Source organism: Suillus subalutaceus, assembly GCF_016647625.1.
Source record: "Suillus subalutaceus strain FC151 chromosome Unknown DFJ58scaffold_148, whole genome shotgun sequence".
Classification (NCBI taxonomy): Eukaryota; Fungi; Basidiomycota; class Agaricomycetes; order Boletales; family Suillaceae; genus Suillus; species Suillus subalutaceus.
The window spans coordinates 98,723-114,347 of NW_024540397.1; the positions used below are offsets into that span (position 1 = coordinate 98,723).

The following is a 15,625-nucleotide window of genomic DNA, read 5'->3' on the forward strand; positions in this document are numbered from 1 at the left end:
TTGGAAGAAGAAGAGTTCCGCGTACGCGACTGGGACACGAATATCACGTGATTATGTGACATAATAAATTAACTGTCCCGTACTACTTAAGATTATAATTAACTGCACTGCCAGACCGTCCTGCTCCACGTTTAAGTCAAGTGTCTTTATCGATCAATGACGGTAAGCACTCGTGATACTGCAAGGTTGGCTTGGCAGTCTCTATATTTGTCTTATCGATATCGGTGTTCAAACATGTTTGCTTATTGCCGATCGGCATGATCCTGCTAGGGGCGTTGTGGTTCTAGAGGTGTGGAGCTGAAACTTGCTAGCCGCACAGCCGAATCTTCTAGGGTCCCGTCTTTCCTTAAAACTCTTCCAACATCTACTAATTGATTCTGTTTTGAACCGTCAGGATAACCCGCGCTGTGGGAGCTGCTCTGCCTCTGGCATAGATTGTTTTATACTGCGTAGCTTGTTTTATTTCTATTCCTTAGATCCACCTGTCCTTTAGCTCCTCGTTCGCTGGAGACCATTTTCTCCTTATCATACCGGTCAACATCATGAAGAATTCCTTCCTCGTCGTTCTTCTCTTTTCGTTTGCAGTCGCCGTGGCATCTTCACTTGATATCCAGGCTCGAAACCCCACGCCGTCAAAGAGATATGTGCTCCCCATTCTTCCTCGGCAGCCAGGACCTTCCCCTCCTGCTAAACGATCCTTCGGGCCCTCCGCAGCTTATGTTGCTCGCGAGGTTAGTCCATTACAGCGTCTCGCTGCTCGTCAAGCCTCTCCTTCAAAGCGCCTGTCAGCTCGAGATGTGGCTGTTTCGCCGCATTACGTCCGTGCTGCTGCGCCAGCCCCGTCTAAACGCGTTGCTGAGGACTTGGCTGCGCCACGAAAGCGCAGCCTAGACGAACAGCACGTGATGGGTGGCGCACCGACCGCCGCGGAATCTCGTGGATTCTGTCTAGACGGACTTGTGGCTTGCCCCGTTTTGAGCACACCTGGGCAGTTCCCTCGCACGTTTGCCGAGTGGGAAAAAATAGGATTTGAGTGTGTCGATTTTATGGCAGATTTGGGCTCCTGCGGCGGTTGTTCCAGTCTTGATCCTATCGAGTAAGTGTATGGTGATGACCACTTGATTCTACTTGGCTGACCACCAACATTTTTATTAAGGCATGACTGCACGAATATCCCATACGTTGAAGGCGTTGCTTGTGTCACTGGGGAATGCCAAATCTCATCCTGCCAACCAGGTTATTCTTTAGATAGTGATGGTCACGCATGCTCGCCAACGGAGTAGGCATGCAGATTCATCGGACATTTCTTATAGACTTTTCGTTCTTTCTGTGCTATAGACGATCATACCATTTTGAATTTTGGATGTTTAGTCCTTTCCTTCTTGCAGGACTTCGATTGCTATTCTCGGACCATTGACGATGTTGTGCTACTTGCTTCCTTGTCTTACGTCTCTCCCATGTTCTTACGATTGTGCAGATTGGTACTTACCTCTGGTTGTTCCGCTCAATGGACTTGCGTTTTGTATACTGTAGCTGACTGTATGGAAGCAACTGTCACGCGTCACGCAGAGCTGGGTCGGGCATCACGGAGGTCGAGTTGCTCACTGGTTCATATGTCGCGCTGGTAGAAATGGTATGAAAATCGCTACTACTAAGGCTCGTCAGCTGGTAACTATAGCAAGTTTTTCGCCCCAGTTACTAATTTTTGGCCTGTCACGATGGTAAGCTGGCCGATGTGGCAACCTGTCACGCTCGACACTACGGTCAGCTACAGCAAGTAGAGCGCCGCTGAGATTGAAATGAACGACGACCAAGCTCGGGCTCGGGACGGAGGCAGTAGGACTTAAAATGGAGGTCGTTCCACTTTTATCAAGTCCAAGATAGTATGCACGGCCAGTATACTTAAGCCGATTAATTGCGCTGTTCGCGTCGAACCACTTCGACGCTCGCCCGTTGACCCGTCTTCACGTCGAACAATCGTCCTCTAACATCATTTTACCATCTCTCTCTCTTTTTACGAATTCACGAACATCCTTTGTGGCTGACATGCCCATTGCCACTGCGCTGCGTTGATATCACTGTTTGTTTTATCGCTTTGCATGCTTCAGTGGAAAAGTCGCCCGTCACACGTTAAATATCCCTCCAGTGCCTCGGTCCATCTGAGGTACCCCACATGGATGCCTTGTAATTTCGTTTCACCCTCTACGCCTCTCAGACGCCACCTTGATCTGTTCCTGCGATTTTCTCCACCCCGAGGCTGTCCTCACTTGAGGAACCTTAACAATACTTTCGTTCCCATGATCTTCACTATATTTGATAATTACGCAGATAAACTTGGAGTCAAAACTGTGCTCGCAGGCACCCTCGCCTTGCTACTCGGTCTCCTTGGATTTGTTACGGTGAGTTTACAGCCTGATCTAAGGTGATGTTCTAAATATAGAACCATGGAATAGAGTATATTTGCTCTCGGAGTAGTTTGGATTGTCCCTGCGATGAGGACGCAGACACCTCCATACCGAGAGCCGATTCATCGCCAACTCCATCGTAGTCCACAGACGCTCCCTGGTCTTGTATTTGACTTCTTCCCCAGAACCTATGCTTCAGACACTATCGCTAATACCTCCCGGATCCAAGACTCCTTCCCTTCGGCGAGCAGCGTCGTTTCCTGACCTGCATAAAACGCCTTCTTCCGAGGGACAACTTCCCGTGACCTCGAGGCATGTTTCTTTCAATATCGGAGCTACAGAATCCTACAATTCAAGTTTGGCGAGGTCCGTCAGCATGAACCCATCCCCGATGCCACCGACAATTCAGCGTCGCTGGCCACCTGCAATGTCTCCATTCTCCAGGCGTCGACCAACGCAAGGGGAATCTACTCCATCCTCACCCACCGTACAAGACGAAAGTAATACCACCGCGTGCAATTACAGGTTGTCGCCCACGTCAAAGAGTACCCGTGTACATGACCTTCCACTCAAGTGTTTCGATAAGCGTTGTGAATTGCCGTCGCGGTCGTCGAAATGGCTTGGGCTGTGATGAACATGGCACGATGAACCTACTTCAGGTGGACTCTTTTTCCGAAGGAACAGCTTCTACGCGCTCGTCGAGGACCATATCTTTACGGTTACCATCTGTTCGGAAAGCCTTCAACGGAAAACGTCGTCCAGCAAGCGTTCCACCGTGTACACCTGTTGTGATGAACGTTAGCGCGAAGGAGCAGTCTCAACAGCACAACCCTAAAGCCGGGTACCCCGTGAGGACGTTGTCATCGCCTCCTCCCTTCCCGACGTCCTGGTGAAATGTATCGTGCAGAATACGTGAATCCTTTTCGGACGAGGAAATCAAAGATTACCCCCAGTACGTATGCCACCTTATCAATGTGATATGATGCCGAATCAATACTTAATATGCTATGCTTGCAGAACTTGAGGCTTCGAAATTCAGTCGCAGGTCGAGGTTTTCATTATCTAGTCCTTGGTCAAGTCCCAAACCTGCGGGTTTGTCGCCTGACTTAGCACCTTCCGCGACATCGTCAACTTGTAAGCGTCGCATTTTTTCAGGTTTACAAGGGACAATGTAATGACGGTTTTACGTACAGCCATTCTTCCGAACTCGCCGTCTGCACTTCGTAGGACATTCACGAGCCACTTCACTCCCTTGTTCAAGTCCCCTGCTATCAGTTCTCCTTCGAGCTTAGAGTGTCCGTCTCCTATACCCTCACCGCAGTTACAGGTGAACGTGCCGAAGTTGATAGGCAAGCATTCCTTGCGGTCTGTTCCTCGCACGCAACCATATGGTCCTCCTTGGAATGCTGTGATGCCAGGGCAGTGTCATGATCTGGTGAATAGCAGCCTGGATGACGTTCTTATCAAGAGACCAGGTCGCAGGTACAAAGGGGCTGAGGGTCGTCAGGGGTTCAAGTCGCACTCTCGCACCCTTGCGCCGCTAGACGCATCCGAGAGCGAATATCCACCTGACAACCTTGTGGACGAGCTAGCTCAGCGTTTATCGGAATTGACAGCGCTCTCAGGACGCCATTCCAAGTGCTACTGCCGAAGTAGCTCAAAGAACACCTCTGAAGGCTTTGGCTTCCGTCGGTGAGCCTGTGGGACGTGGGTCCTGCTGCCTTGTGGACAATAGTAGGCCTCGAACAAGCTGTTGGGGTCCCATCGGATAAATATAGCTAACTTCTCCTGTCAGTTGGTCATGGTGTGTTTTATATACTGCTCGAAGGGTTGGTTGGCATGCTGATGATTCGCCAGTCATTTTTATACGTCATTGCAATTGTACATGGTCGATACCACGCTCTTAGCATTCATTCCCCACCAAACACTGGCATATAGCATACACTTGGGTCCTGGCAATCATCGCAGCACATTATCTAATCATATTTCGCAACAGACTCTATTTGAGCTTCTCAACTCGAGATACACTATTTCAATGCAATCCTCCCTATCCGTAACCCACCGTCAACCGCATTTTTGCCGGGTATTATCCAGATAGGCCGTCGTTGGCGAGCAGCACGCTCATAGCATTGGCCACTGCACTATGCTGACTGGCGCTTAACATTGATCCGTCTTCGATACATTGCTGCAATTGCGCATCAAGGAGACGTCTATATACGATGTTCGAATATCAGTATATTTGATATAAACGGATGACAGGGACAAGCTACCTGAGCTGGTTCACCAGAATTCCGATGCGGGGCCATGCCTTCAATTTGACGATGCTTCCACCCTTTCCAACAGTGAGACCGCCCCCAATGTGATTGACGGACACAGGTCCACCAAATAGAAGTAATGCGTACATCGGAACCTGATCGCAACTTAGCACACCGACCACGATCACGTCAAAAAAAATTACACACCTGAGTCGCACCGCGGATGAAAACCTTGCTAGTCATCTGTTTCTGGAAGTACGCCAAAAACGGCGATTTCCACGTCGACTCGCCAAAGAGGACAGACGAAGGATGCAAAAAGACGCGCACGTCTGTCAGATCGTGAATCTTGTACTCTTTTGCAGTATTTTCGCGCTGAACAGTGCCCGCTTGCACTTTATCGAATTTGATCGCTGAACGCGGAAGATGCACTTGAGCAACGCGAGGCCACAGGCCACCAAGAATGACAGCCTTGACAATGTTTGTGTTTGCACTGTTCGTATTCAATTCCTCTGAACTCGCTCTTGCAGAACGCGGGATGAAACCGAGATCTGAAAGAGAGGAGAGGAAGTCGCGGCGTAATGAAGTGATCTCCCTGACAGTGGACGTTGAGATAAAGTTCTGCACAAGACTGATCAATTCTGGAGTTCCATTACAGTAAAAGACCATACCTCTTCACAGAAAAGTTTCAATGCTTTTTGACTCTTGCCCTCAGACTGAAGGTGCATGCATTCACCATACGCATTGACATCTGTGAGTAGATCGCTTTTGTCTTCGCCAAAACGTAATTTCGCCCTACGTATGCAAATGAGTCCCGGTCGTGGACATTGGGACGAAATTTTTACTTAGTGGCTTCATCCCTATTATTCATAGGATTGAGGAATAAAGGTTTTGACGAGAGGCAAGCTACAACCGTAAGAATTGGGTCTAGACATTGAAAAATCGTGCCAAGAACTAGCATCTGGGAGACATTGTCAATAAGTTACTCCATCCCATATTCAACATACCACTAACCTTCCCGAGTCGCAAATCCACGGGTAGCATTGACTATACAAAGAGCGTGTCTGCTAGTCAAACAATGAACGCACGATACACGACTGCAATCACGCACAATATGGCGCCCAAGAGCAGTCAAGTGGCCATCGGCATCAATGGCTCCGAGCTCCTCAAGGACATTCCAGGCCTTATCCATTGCAGACACTTCGGGAGGATCGATGGCCCGATTCAGGAAATGCTAAAAAAGAAATTAGGTCAATGGACTGCGCCCATCACACAGAATCACCAACCTTCACATCCTCACTCTCGCGCATCACCTTCACGGTTAACGAAATGCTCTCCAATGGTGTTCGTAGTATTTCGGGTATCGGGAAACGGCCCATTTTCTCTTCCTGCTTGCGAGTATAAAGCTTGTAGCAAACCCCTGACTGCGTTCTGCCGGCCCGACCCCTGCGCTGGCGGGCTGCGGCACGCGTAACCCATTGTTCTTTCAAGAGAGATAGCCCGCTTTCTGGATCATACCCTGTCTCTTTGACTCTTCCCGAGTCCACAACGTAGACAACATCTTCAATGGTGATGGACGTCTTTGAAACATTCAGCTCTAGGAACTAACTGACACAACGAACTGACCTCGGCAACGTTTGTTGCGGCAATGATTTTCCATCGTTTTGTATTCGCAAAAACAGCCAGTTGTTCGTCGTTTGACAAGTTCGCATGTAAAGGCAATATCTCAGCCTTCTCACCGAGCATGCCACGCATTACATCAATACAAGATCGAATTTCTTGAACTCCAGGAAGGAAAATCAAAATTCCGCCTCGTTGTGACGTTGCAACGATGTGCTGAACAATAGCAGCAATCAGCTAAGATAAGAATGATGAGTTTGCTGGTCTAGTGTTGCAACATCATGGAAATACAACCTGATAGTCAATCCTTTCCGCGTGCATAATGTTTTGGATTGCAGATGTCGACTCTTCGCTGAGGCCCTTGGAACTGCAATAATCCCTGAATGCATGTTTCTCTTCTTCTGATTCTCTTCTATTTGGTTTGACTGATGCCGGCTTATAGGAAACTGACGATATGTAGTCTTCTAGATACCTGTGATAATTCATCTTTGAGTAAGAACCGTAGGTAGTCGAGTATTCGAGCAGTCGAGACAAAGAGACTACGTACAAATCTGTGATTGGGTGTGTAAAGCCTGGGATAGTCAACATCGGGGCGTTGTTGAAATATTTCACGAATGTTTCATGATTGATTGTTGCCGACATGAGCACCACCTTGAGTGTAGAGTGTCGTGCTAATAATTCCTTGAGTTCTAGAAGAAGAAAATCACCATCGACAGAACGTTCGTGAACCTACGTGTAGTCAGTCAGTCGTAGGTTAGATTTTATGAAAGGTTGGCATGCACCTCATCAACAACAATGTGTGTGACATCCTTTAACCCGTCGCCGGAGCCTAGCCTTCGTAAAACAACTCCCGTCGTACAGAAGAGCAACTTGGTCGATTGGTTATGCTTAGTCTCTCCACGAATAGCATATCCAACAGAGCCGTCGTCTATCCGTTCCGCAGAAACCCGCGCAGCAACAGATACGGCAGAAATTCTGCGAGGCTGGGTGATAATGATCGAAGCTTCAGCACCGTGTCCCGAAAGTATCAAGGAATCTAGGATGAATTGTGGAACTTTAAATTGACGCCTCAGGAAAAATTGCATGGACAAAGGTTGACTATGTCTTACGCTGAGTGGTTTTGCCACACCCTGCAGATGTACTTCTTTAACTCAAGGGCTGGTGACAGACACCAGGGCTTACCTGTTTCTCCAACCACGACAACTACTCTGTTGCGCTCGAGCAAGGACAAAAAATTGTCCTTGGCAGCAAATGCAGGAAGGCGTCTACGAGCTGATAACATCGTTGCATATGCCTGAGATTGGCACAATTTGTCAAAATCTAACTTAACCTGCGAATTCGATCGACTGTCACCGCGACGCCGGATGTTGTGACGCGCTGTTTCGTTAAGACCCCTCGGCAAAACAGCAGCTGTATGGACAGTGGGCGACGAGGTGGGCGAAGGTATCAAGAATTTTAGTACTTCCGATACATCCGGCGAACCGTTGGACTGAACGTGTGCCCATTGCTCCTCGAGGACCCTCATTGCTGCCATAAGAAAGCCTTCTCCCGACTCCATAAACCCGTCCCGTTTCATTTCTTGCAACAAATGTGAGAGAAGATGAAGTCGCATGTACGGCGGGACAGACTTTGATGTGATATACACAGGAGGATAGCTGTGGAAGGAGTGGTCAGAGCAGGACGGCAACAAGGACGTGCAGCTCCACGGGCGCGCTGAATAGAGGCATTGATACATGGTTCGCGTCGACAAAATGGGCCCCAAGAGCCTCTACTTCATCCAGCATTACTTCGTAAACCGTCCACGACATTAGCCAGAATCATGTCATCTGGATTGGCTTGGGCACCCGCACTCTCACCTAGGAGGCGATGATCTAAAGAGGCTACCAGCAGATCCACATTTGTTACCGAGTCCCTGTCAGTACACTCTTTGACAGTGTGTGCAGGAAATCCAGCCTCTTTGATAATTTTCTCCTCCACCCATCGCTTTGCCAAGTCGTCAGAGCCAGAGTGACCAGAGACAATAAATGGATCGGAGGAATTATTTCCAGGAAAGAAGCGCTCGGGAAGGTCGCATTCTGGGAGATGAAGAACTAGATGTTCTATGCACGCCTCCAGCGGGCTCATTGAATTCAACAAATTACCCCCGAGAGCCGAAGGTTTGGATAGAAAGGCCAATGTATTACGTGTTTGATCAGACTTGAAACCTAAGTGACTGAGCTGCTGGGTAACAGCTGGTATAGCCTCCGCGGGCAACACAGATGCCACAGGGTCTTCACCAAAGTGCAGCGCATTGCCCTTGGAACTTTAGTTAATAATAACAGCCTCTGTCATTGAAGTTTGATTTACCTTCTTGACAACATCTTCCACCAAATCCCGCAACTCAGTGGACATTCTCACCTCGGGGGAATTAGCGAACTCCTTGGACCCCAGCATCATGGAGGTTTTTGAATTTCCTTGTTGTTGATTTTTGACTGCCTTCGCTTGTCTCTCATCTACTGCTCTACGTGCAGCAAAAGGATCAGCATCATACATCCATTTCATGTGTTCTGGAACATTTTTATGTTCGACTGTTAGTTCAGTCCAGTAATCACGAGGCCCAGGTGGTAATACGCGATTAAGCTGAAGTGCATTACAGAACTGCCGGGTGACTCATGTTCAATCCTACTTTTCATGTGAAGCATGACAAAAAAAGACACTGACACGGTACAGAGCGTATGTGGCACCCCAATGACGCGCTTCTAGCGCAGTCGATCTCAAATAAGGTGGGTGAGGTTCCAGTCGGACCCTTTCTGTCTGCGATGTTTTCTTATCGAACCGGGCGATGTGAACAGCGAAAGACCAATCATTGCCATGTTTACGCTTGTGGATCTTGAGCTATAATAGAAGGCTTGATAAAATAGTCAAACTCACCGTCTCGACGGTCGGCTTGTCCCAGCCACTCTTTTGGCACCTGTGAACAGGGAAGTTAGCCTGGAAATCTGCGGGTTGTGACGTTGCAGGGCACATCAATGCTCTTCAAATGAATAGCAAGTGTGATTTTTCGAATGTAAACAGAAATCCTACAACAAAGGTATATATAAAAAGCATGCATGAGCCATACCTTTCTTGAAGTAGACTCAAAGGATACTTGGATCCGGGTGGGAAGAGTGGTTTTTCTTGCTCTGCATCAGCTGACTGCAAAGGCGAACCTACGCCAGAGTTTTTGGTTGCCTTTGATGAATTTCCTGCATTCCCAGTTTTAACGATGCCCTTGCGAGGAGGCATCAACTTCTTCAGCTTCTTCAAATTCCAAGTGAGCGTCCAGGATGGTTAATAAGTTAAAGCCTGGAGGAATGATTAAACAAGGAGTCACTAATTTACAATTATGTAAGCTCTAACTACCCGAAGAGGTTCCCCATCAGATTACTGCCGTTCTGCCATTTGGCGCCTTGGGGAGCCCTCCAAACACAACGAGTCTGTCCTTGGTCTGTCCGATTCTTTATTCTAGGCCTTTCAGCCGACCTTCAGGGCAGGCTTTTTCAACCTCTTATTGTATGAATATATGAGCGCCAATCAACTCCAGGATTATCTATCGAATTTTCAATGCCGTTCGACGATCGCAAAGTCCGTTCCGTGTGGAACATTGAAGTTCAATGTTACTGTGATCTCTTCCCATTACTCAATCCCGGTTGCAAATTGCCTAGTCCCGTACTCAATGCTTTCGGAGCAATTGTCCAGGATGTTCACTGCGAGCGATTTCGCACTGCTGACAACAACACATTGGTGTTGTTGTCATCCTGGATTCCCGCTCTTGCGATTGGCGAGTCCACACCTGCTCGAGCTGAAGGATCTATAGTCAAACGTGTCCAAGCTGTGACTCCAACGACGATATCCCAAAAGTAGCGCCACATTTTACATGCTGGCGGCGTACATTCGACCTTCACATTCACGCCTCAGGTCAACCATCTTGTATTTAACCTCGGAAAAAGGGCACTTATACGCAACCGTGGCGGAGCATGCAAGTTATCTCCTGATGTGGAGAAGCGTCGAAATGCACTTAGTTCTGTTGCAGTTCTGTCGAAGTTGCAGAAGTTTAAAATTCCTAGTGGGCGCATTGATTGATTCAGCATAGTTCTGTTAGCTCGTTGCATCTTTAGCCTCTATCATAGTACATTCAATTGAATTTTACTCCCCAAACGTGTCACACTAATACTGATGTGACATTTCCGTGACACGGGACTACCCTTGCCTCCAAACGATCTCACTGACTCAGGGCCACAACTCTAGCTCTCACGACGACCTTGCTATGGCAGAGAATGACCTTTACAACCTTGAAGTACTCTCGCTAGTCGCTAAAATTACCCAGGAGATTGACAACTATATTGGCATTAACGATAAAACAATCGCTGAATTTGTCATTTCTCTTCACGACCAGTCTAAATCACTTCCCGACTTCAAATCACAGCTCAGTAATGCTGGCGCTGAATTCCCCGACTCATTTGTTGAGAACGTGGATCGTTTAATCCTGAGCTTGCATCCGAAACACAAGAAGAAGTCTAGTTTAGTTACTCATGGCGTTTTAAATGCCCAAACGAACGGAGACGCGCTTGATCGTGAAAAGGACAAGCAGAAACGACTTTTCCCTGGGCTCGCTGTGCCAGACAAGGAGATAAAGAAGGATGTGCTCATGAAAGAGGTGGACGATATGATGGCTCAGTTTGAAGGTGTTGCGAAGAGGGCAAAAACAACAGACGAGGATGAGAGGCCTACGAAGCGAGAGCGAAGAGACCGATCTCGGTCACGGTCACCACGCCGTCGTAGTCCAAGCCCTGACAGGGGTCGCAATTACAACTCAAGGAGGGATGATTGGAGGGGGAGAAACGCAGACGAGCGGCCGGTATTGTTTAAAATCTACAGTGGCCGAATATCAAGCCTCAAAGATTTCGGCGCTTTTGCGCAACTAGGAGGGTGTTGCGGGACGTGTTGAAGGTGTGCAAGGCATTTTGATCCTCAACATTGTTTTACTAACATACTTCCAGGCATGGTGCATGTTTCAAATATTCAGCAGGGTGCACGTGCGAACTCAGCGTCGGATCTCCTTAGCCGTGGACAACAGGTCAAGGTTAAGGTGATGAGCATCGCGGGCAGCCGTATTGGTCTGTCTATGAAGGATGTAGACCAAGCTACGGGTCGCGATCTCACTCCCCACCTGCGGATCAGATCTGAAGCCGAGATGGAGGAAGAGCGCCAACGAGCGGCTCGCGCGTCCTCTGGGGCCAATGCTGTGCCTTTGCGCTCAAAAGACGAACCATTAGCGACTCGGTCCGCCAAACGTCTGACCTCACCCGAACGATGGGAGATCAAGCAGCTTATCTCATCCGGTGTCATCGATGCTTCCGAGTATCCTGACCTTGACGAAGACTTCGTCAATCCTGTGGCTCGAGCGGAGGTTGAAGAGGAGCTTGACGTCGAAATCAGGGAAGAGGAACCGGCATTCTTGGCTGGTCAGACGAAACGCACTCTCGATCTCAGTCCTGTGAAGATCATCAAAGCTCCTGATGGCTCCCTCAATAGAGCCGCCCTGGGGGGTGCAGCTTTGGCTAAAGAGCGACGCGAGCTTCGTCAGCAAGAAGCTAATGAGCAAGCTGACTCTGAAGCTCGAGACTTTAGTGCACCGTGGCTCGATCCTATGGCGAAGGAGTCAGACAGAATGTTTGCTCAAGACATGAGAGGTCATCTCAAGGATCGAAGAGCCGGCGAAGTACCTAAATGGAGGGAATCGACATTCAACAAGGCTACGACATATGGTGAAATTACAAGCCTCAGTATACAGGAGCAACGGAAGAATCTGCCTATTTATAAGCTTAGAGACGCTCTGCTAAAGGCCATTGACGAGGTAAACGATTGTTTTTCTGCAAATCGAGTAGTTTCTCACTAACTTTTTATATAGCATCAAGTCCTCATTGTTGTTGGAGACACTGGCTCTGGCAAGACAACGCAAATGGTTCAATACCTCGCTGAGGCTGGCTTTGCTGATAGAGGACGCATTGGCTGTACACAACCGCGTCGTGTGGCCGCCATGTCAGTCGCAAAGCGTGTCGCGGAAGAAGTGGGATGTCGCCTCGGCCAAGAAGTTGGCTATACCATCCGTTTCGAAGATTGTACGAGTCCGGAAACCAAGATCAAATATATGACGGATGGCATGCTGCAGCGTGAGTCGGTGATTGACCCACTCTGCAGTCAGTACTCGGTGGTCATGCTTGATGAGGCTCACGAACGGACCATCGCAACTGATGTTTTGTTTGGCCTTCTTAAAAGTAAGTTTGTGCATCTTCACTTGCTTGATGTTTTTTGACGCCTTGCTCGCAGAGGCTGTCGAGAAGCGACCCGAGCTAAAGCTAATTGTCACCTCAGCGACTTTGGACGCCGAGAAATTTTCGAAGTACTTCTTCGGGTGCCCAATCTTCACCATTCCTGGTCGCACATACCCAGTAGAGATCCTTTACACCAAAGAGCCGGAATCCGACTACCTGGACGCGTCATTAATCACCGTCATGCAAATCCACCTGTCCGAGCCTCCGGGCGACATTCTCCTCTTCTTGACGGGCCAGGAGGAGATCGACACATCATGCGAAATTCTCTTTGAGCGTATGAAAGCGTTGGGTCCAAAAGTGCCAGACCTTATCATCCTCCCCATTTATTCCGCCCTTCCATCCGAAGTACAGTCGCGTGTCTTCGAACCCACTCCTCCTGGTGCCCGCAAAGTCGTCATCGCCACCAACGTTGCAGAAACTAGTTTGACTATTCCTGGGATTTACTATGTCATCGATCCCGGATTCTCGAAGCAAAACGCATATGACCCGAGACTAGGAATGGATTCGTTGGTGGTCATGCCTATATCCCAGGCACAAGCACGGCAGCGCTCTGGTCGTGCTGGTCGCACAGGCCCAGGAAAGTGCTACCGTCTATACACAGAGACTGCCTACCGGAACGAGATGTTACCCACTTCTATTCCCGATATTCAGCGGACGAATCTTGCCCATACTATTCTGATGCTCAAGGCAATGGGTATCAATGACCTTCTTAGTTTTGATTTCATGGATCCACCGCCGGCGCAGACCATGATAACTGCATTGGAATCATTGTACGCGCTTTCGGCATTGGATGACGAAGGTCTTTTGACTCGTTTGGGTCGCAAGATGGCTGACTTCCCCATGGAGCCGCCGCTTGCAAAGATGCTCATCGCCTCTGTCGAGCTTGGTTGCTCCGAAGAGATCCTTTCCATTGTGGCCATGTTGTCCGTCCAATCTGTCTTCTATCGCCCGAAGGAGAAACAAGGTCAAGCCGACTCTAAGAAAGCGAAGTTCCATCAGCCAGAGGGCGATCACCTTACCCTTCTGACGGTATACAATGGCTGGAAAGGCGCGAACTTTTCGAATCCTTGGTGCTACGAGAACTTTATCCAGGCAAGAAGCATGCGGCGTGCGCAGGATATTCGCAAGCAGCTAGTGGGTATCATGGACAGGTGCGTGCAAATTCTCGATGAGTTAGTTCGTAGCTTTAACAATCTTCTCAGATACAAGCATGATATTCTATCGGCAGGAAAGGATTACAACCGTGTGCGGAAGGCGATATGTTCTGGTTTCTTCCGGAACGCGGCTAAGAAGGATCCTCAAGAAGGTTACAAGACACTTGTTGAAGGAACACCCGTATATATTCATCCCTCTTCCGCTCTCTTCAACCGCGCGCCTGAATGGCTAATCTACAACGAGTTGGTGTTGACCACTCGTGAATACTGTCATAACGTCACTACTATAGAGCCAAAATGGCTCGTGGAGGTTGCACCTCAGTTCTTCAGAGTCGCCTGACGCCAACAAGATCAGTAAGCGAAAGAGACAGGAAAAGATCGAACCATTATACAACAAGGTATGCATCGCATCCATACGAGACATGCATCTGAGACTCATGGATTTACTAGTACGAGAAACCCGACGAATGGCGACTATCGAAAGTCAAACAAAGTGCACGCTCGGTATGTAGTCATCCAAATGATGCTTTGATTATGTGTTAATTCTGGCAATAGAGTCAAACATTCGGTTAAAACCTTGTTATTGGAGTATTTTACGATCTATCCGTAGCTGTAACGTACAAGCGGTGACCTTCGGTCGTTGCTCTGTTACAAAAGCAGATTTTTGTGCACTATATCTGCGCTATCTTTCTTCTCGTTTCCTTCTGTAAATAAGCACATCGTGTCTCGACGACTTTTGACTCGGTATATAGTTGACCGTGAGCAGGAGGTCATCTCGATCTCAAAATATACGGGACATCCGGGACAGGATTCTGACCCGCTTGCTTGCATAGGGCAAATCTCAGTCACAATATACCAGGTGACCTACAGCCACAATGTCATACAGCATGGTAGTAAGGCTCCAACTGGTTCAGTTTATTTACTGTTTTAAATTGCATAAACTGTATAGTGGGAAAGTTTTACAGTGACAACTGTGGGAACAGTATGTTTCACAAAACATGTGCCATTGGCCTGCCCTGATTGTCTTTATCCCTTGTCTTCTCTTATCCTTGAGGTATGTTTTTTCTTGCTTGTTGACTTGCTGTCATATCCCACATTCTGCATCAGGAAAAGTGCAGAGTGACCTGAATCACCTGATTTCAGACCATCCAGGCTAGCAGGCGGTGTGTACTGGCGGCAGATGAATCTGTCAGTGTCAGGCAAGCTGTCGGGAACCAGATCGGACTCAGATAGCCTTCAGATAGCCTTCAGATGCTAACCAGACCCATATCAGACACAAAACAGGTATCAATTTTTAACGCAGGATCCACAGATATATCTAGTACTAGGTATGATTATGGTGGCCTTTATGAATCCTAGCCGTGTCAATCAGATAGAGACTGATAAGAAAGGTTTTGACACTCACCTTTGTTGTGACATAGCAATCAGCCGACATGGTTCGTGCACTTCCTAGCGGAGTTATGAGAGCATCTGAGTGGCGGAGTAGTTAGTTGGTATAATAGATAATCGGAATTAGCCGAATATATTCTGCACGCCACGAACTCCTATTATCGTTGCTGTTCCTACTAAGCCCAGAACCTAAATCTTAAGAACCTTCAACAGTGTGTGATGGTCAGGAATCTGCTTGTTCGAGTTGTGGATCTCCGTCCTCAGCGTCCAAGTCAGGAGAGCAGAACCACACCTCAGGAGGTCCATGATATTGTTGTTGTCGTTAAAGCCTTCATCGTCAGATCTTGCATCCATCCCAACCAACTCTGACAAAGCATTCTTGATAGCTTCCCACTTCCTCTCAGGTAATCCAGCAGGCTTGTTCTGCATAGCAGCATTGCGACAGACCCCCA

At 48.3% G+C, this 15,625-nt stretch overlaps 5 protein-coding genes across 5 annotated transcripts; 4 read left to right on the forward strand and 1 right to left on the reverse strand.

Annotated features, from left to right (window-relative positions):
* The first annotated feature begins 117 nt into the window (after nt 1-117).
* Nucleotides 118-1,370, forward strand: DFJ58DRAFT_110399 (uncharacterized protein). The gene is made up of 2 exons (XM_041378666.1): nt 118-1,096; nt 1,157-1,370. Exons 1-2 carry the CDS (start codon nt 543-545, stop codon nt 1,281-1,283), a joined length of 681 nt encoding a protein of 226 aa, XP_041238527.1. The 5' UTR covers nt 118-542; the 3' UTR covers nt 1,284-1,370.
* Nucleotides 1,371-2,177: 807 nt separating this feature from the next.
* On the forward strand, nt 2,178-3,036 carry DFJ58DRAFT_733454 (uncharacterized protein; the record flags this gene model as incomplete). Its single annotated transcript, XM_041386299.1, has 3 exons — nt 2,178-2,399; nt 2,454-2,570; nt 2,635-3,036. The coding sequence occupies 3 exons, from the start codon at nt 2,178-2,180 to the stop codon at nt 3,034-3,036; spliced, it is 741 nt and encodes a 246-aa protein (XP_041238528.1).
* Nucleotides 3,037-3,168: 132 nt separating this feature from the next.
* DFJ58DRAFT_110415 (uncharacterized protein) lies at nt 3,169-4,196 on the forward strand. Its single transcript, XM_041378667.1, has 3 exons — nt 3,169-3,357; nt 3,423-3,539; nt 3,599-4,196. The coding sequence occupies exons 1-3, from the start codon at nt 3,300-3,302 to the stop codon at nt 4,099-4,101; spliced, it is 678 nt and encodes a 225-aa protein (XP_041238529.1). The 5' UTR covers nt 3,169-3,299; the 3' UTR covers nt 4,102-4,196.
* Nucleotides 4,197-4,491: 295 nt separating this feature from the next.
* DFJ58DRAFT_718596 (P-loop containing nucleoside triphosphate hydrolase protein) lies at nt 4,492-9,541 on the reverse strand (the record flags this gene model as incomplete). The annotated part of the gene is made up of 20 exons (XM_041384498.1): nt 4,492-4,615; nt 4,676-4,815; nt 4,868-5,278; nt 5,329-5,452; nt 5,503-5,618; nt 5,672-5,704; nt 5,769-5,891; nt 5,944-6,237; nt 6,284-6,493; nt 6,569-6,749; nt 6,825-7,006; nt 7,060-7,331; nt 7,387-7,407; nt 7,460-7,904; nt 7,972-8,043; nt 8,084-8,572; nt 8,597-8,914; nt 8,978-9,145; nt 9,188-9,227; nt 9,378-9,541. 20 exons carry the CDS (start codon nt 9,539-9,541, stop codon nt 4,492-4,494), a joined length of 3,927 nt encoding a protein of 1,308 aa, XP_041238530.1.
* A 969-nt stretch (nt 9,542-10,510) lies between these two features.
* Nucleotides 10,511-14,567, forward strand: DFJ58DRAFT_812885 (P-loop containing nucleoside triphosphate hydrolase protein). Its single transcript, XM_041391557.1, is given in 11 exon segments — nt 10,511-10,604; nt 10,626-10,670; nt 10,692-11,238; nt 11,296-12,152; nt 12,207-12,573; nt 12,626-13,781; nt 13,833-14,115; nt 14,135-14,182; nt 14,235-14,288; nt 14,340-14,357; nt 14,417-14,567. The coding sequence occupies 10 exon segments, from the start codon at nt 10,563-10,565 to the stop codon at nt 14,355-14,357; spliced, it is 3,417 nt and encodes a 1,138-aa protein (XP_041238531.1). The 5' UTR covers nt 10,511-10,562; the 3' UTR covers nt 14,417-14,567.
* The last annotated feature ends 1,058 nt before the right edge of the window (nt 14,568-15,625 follow it).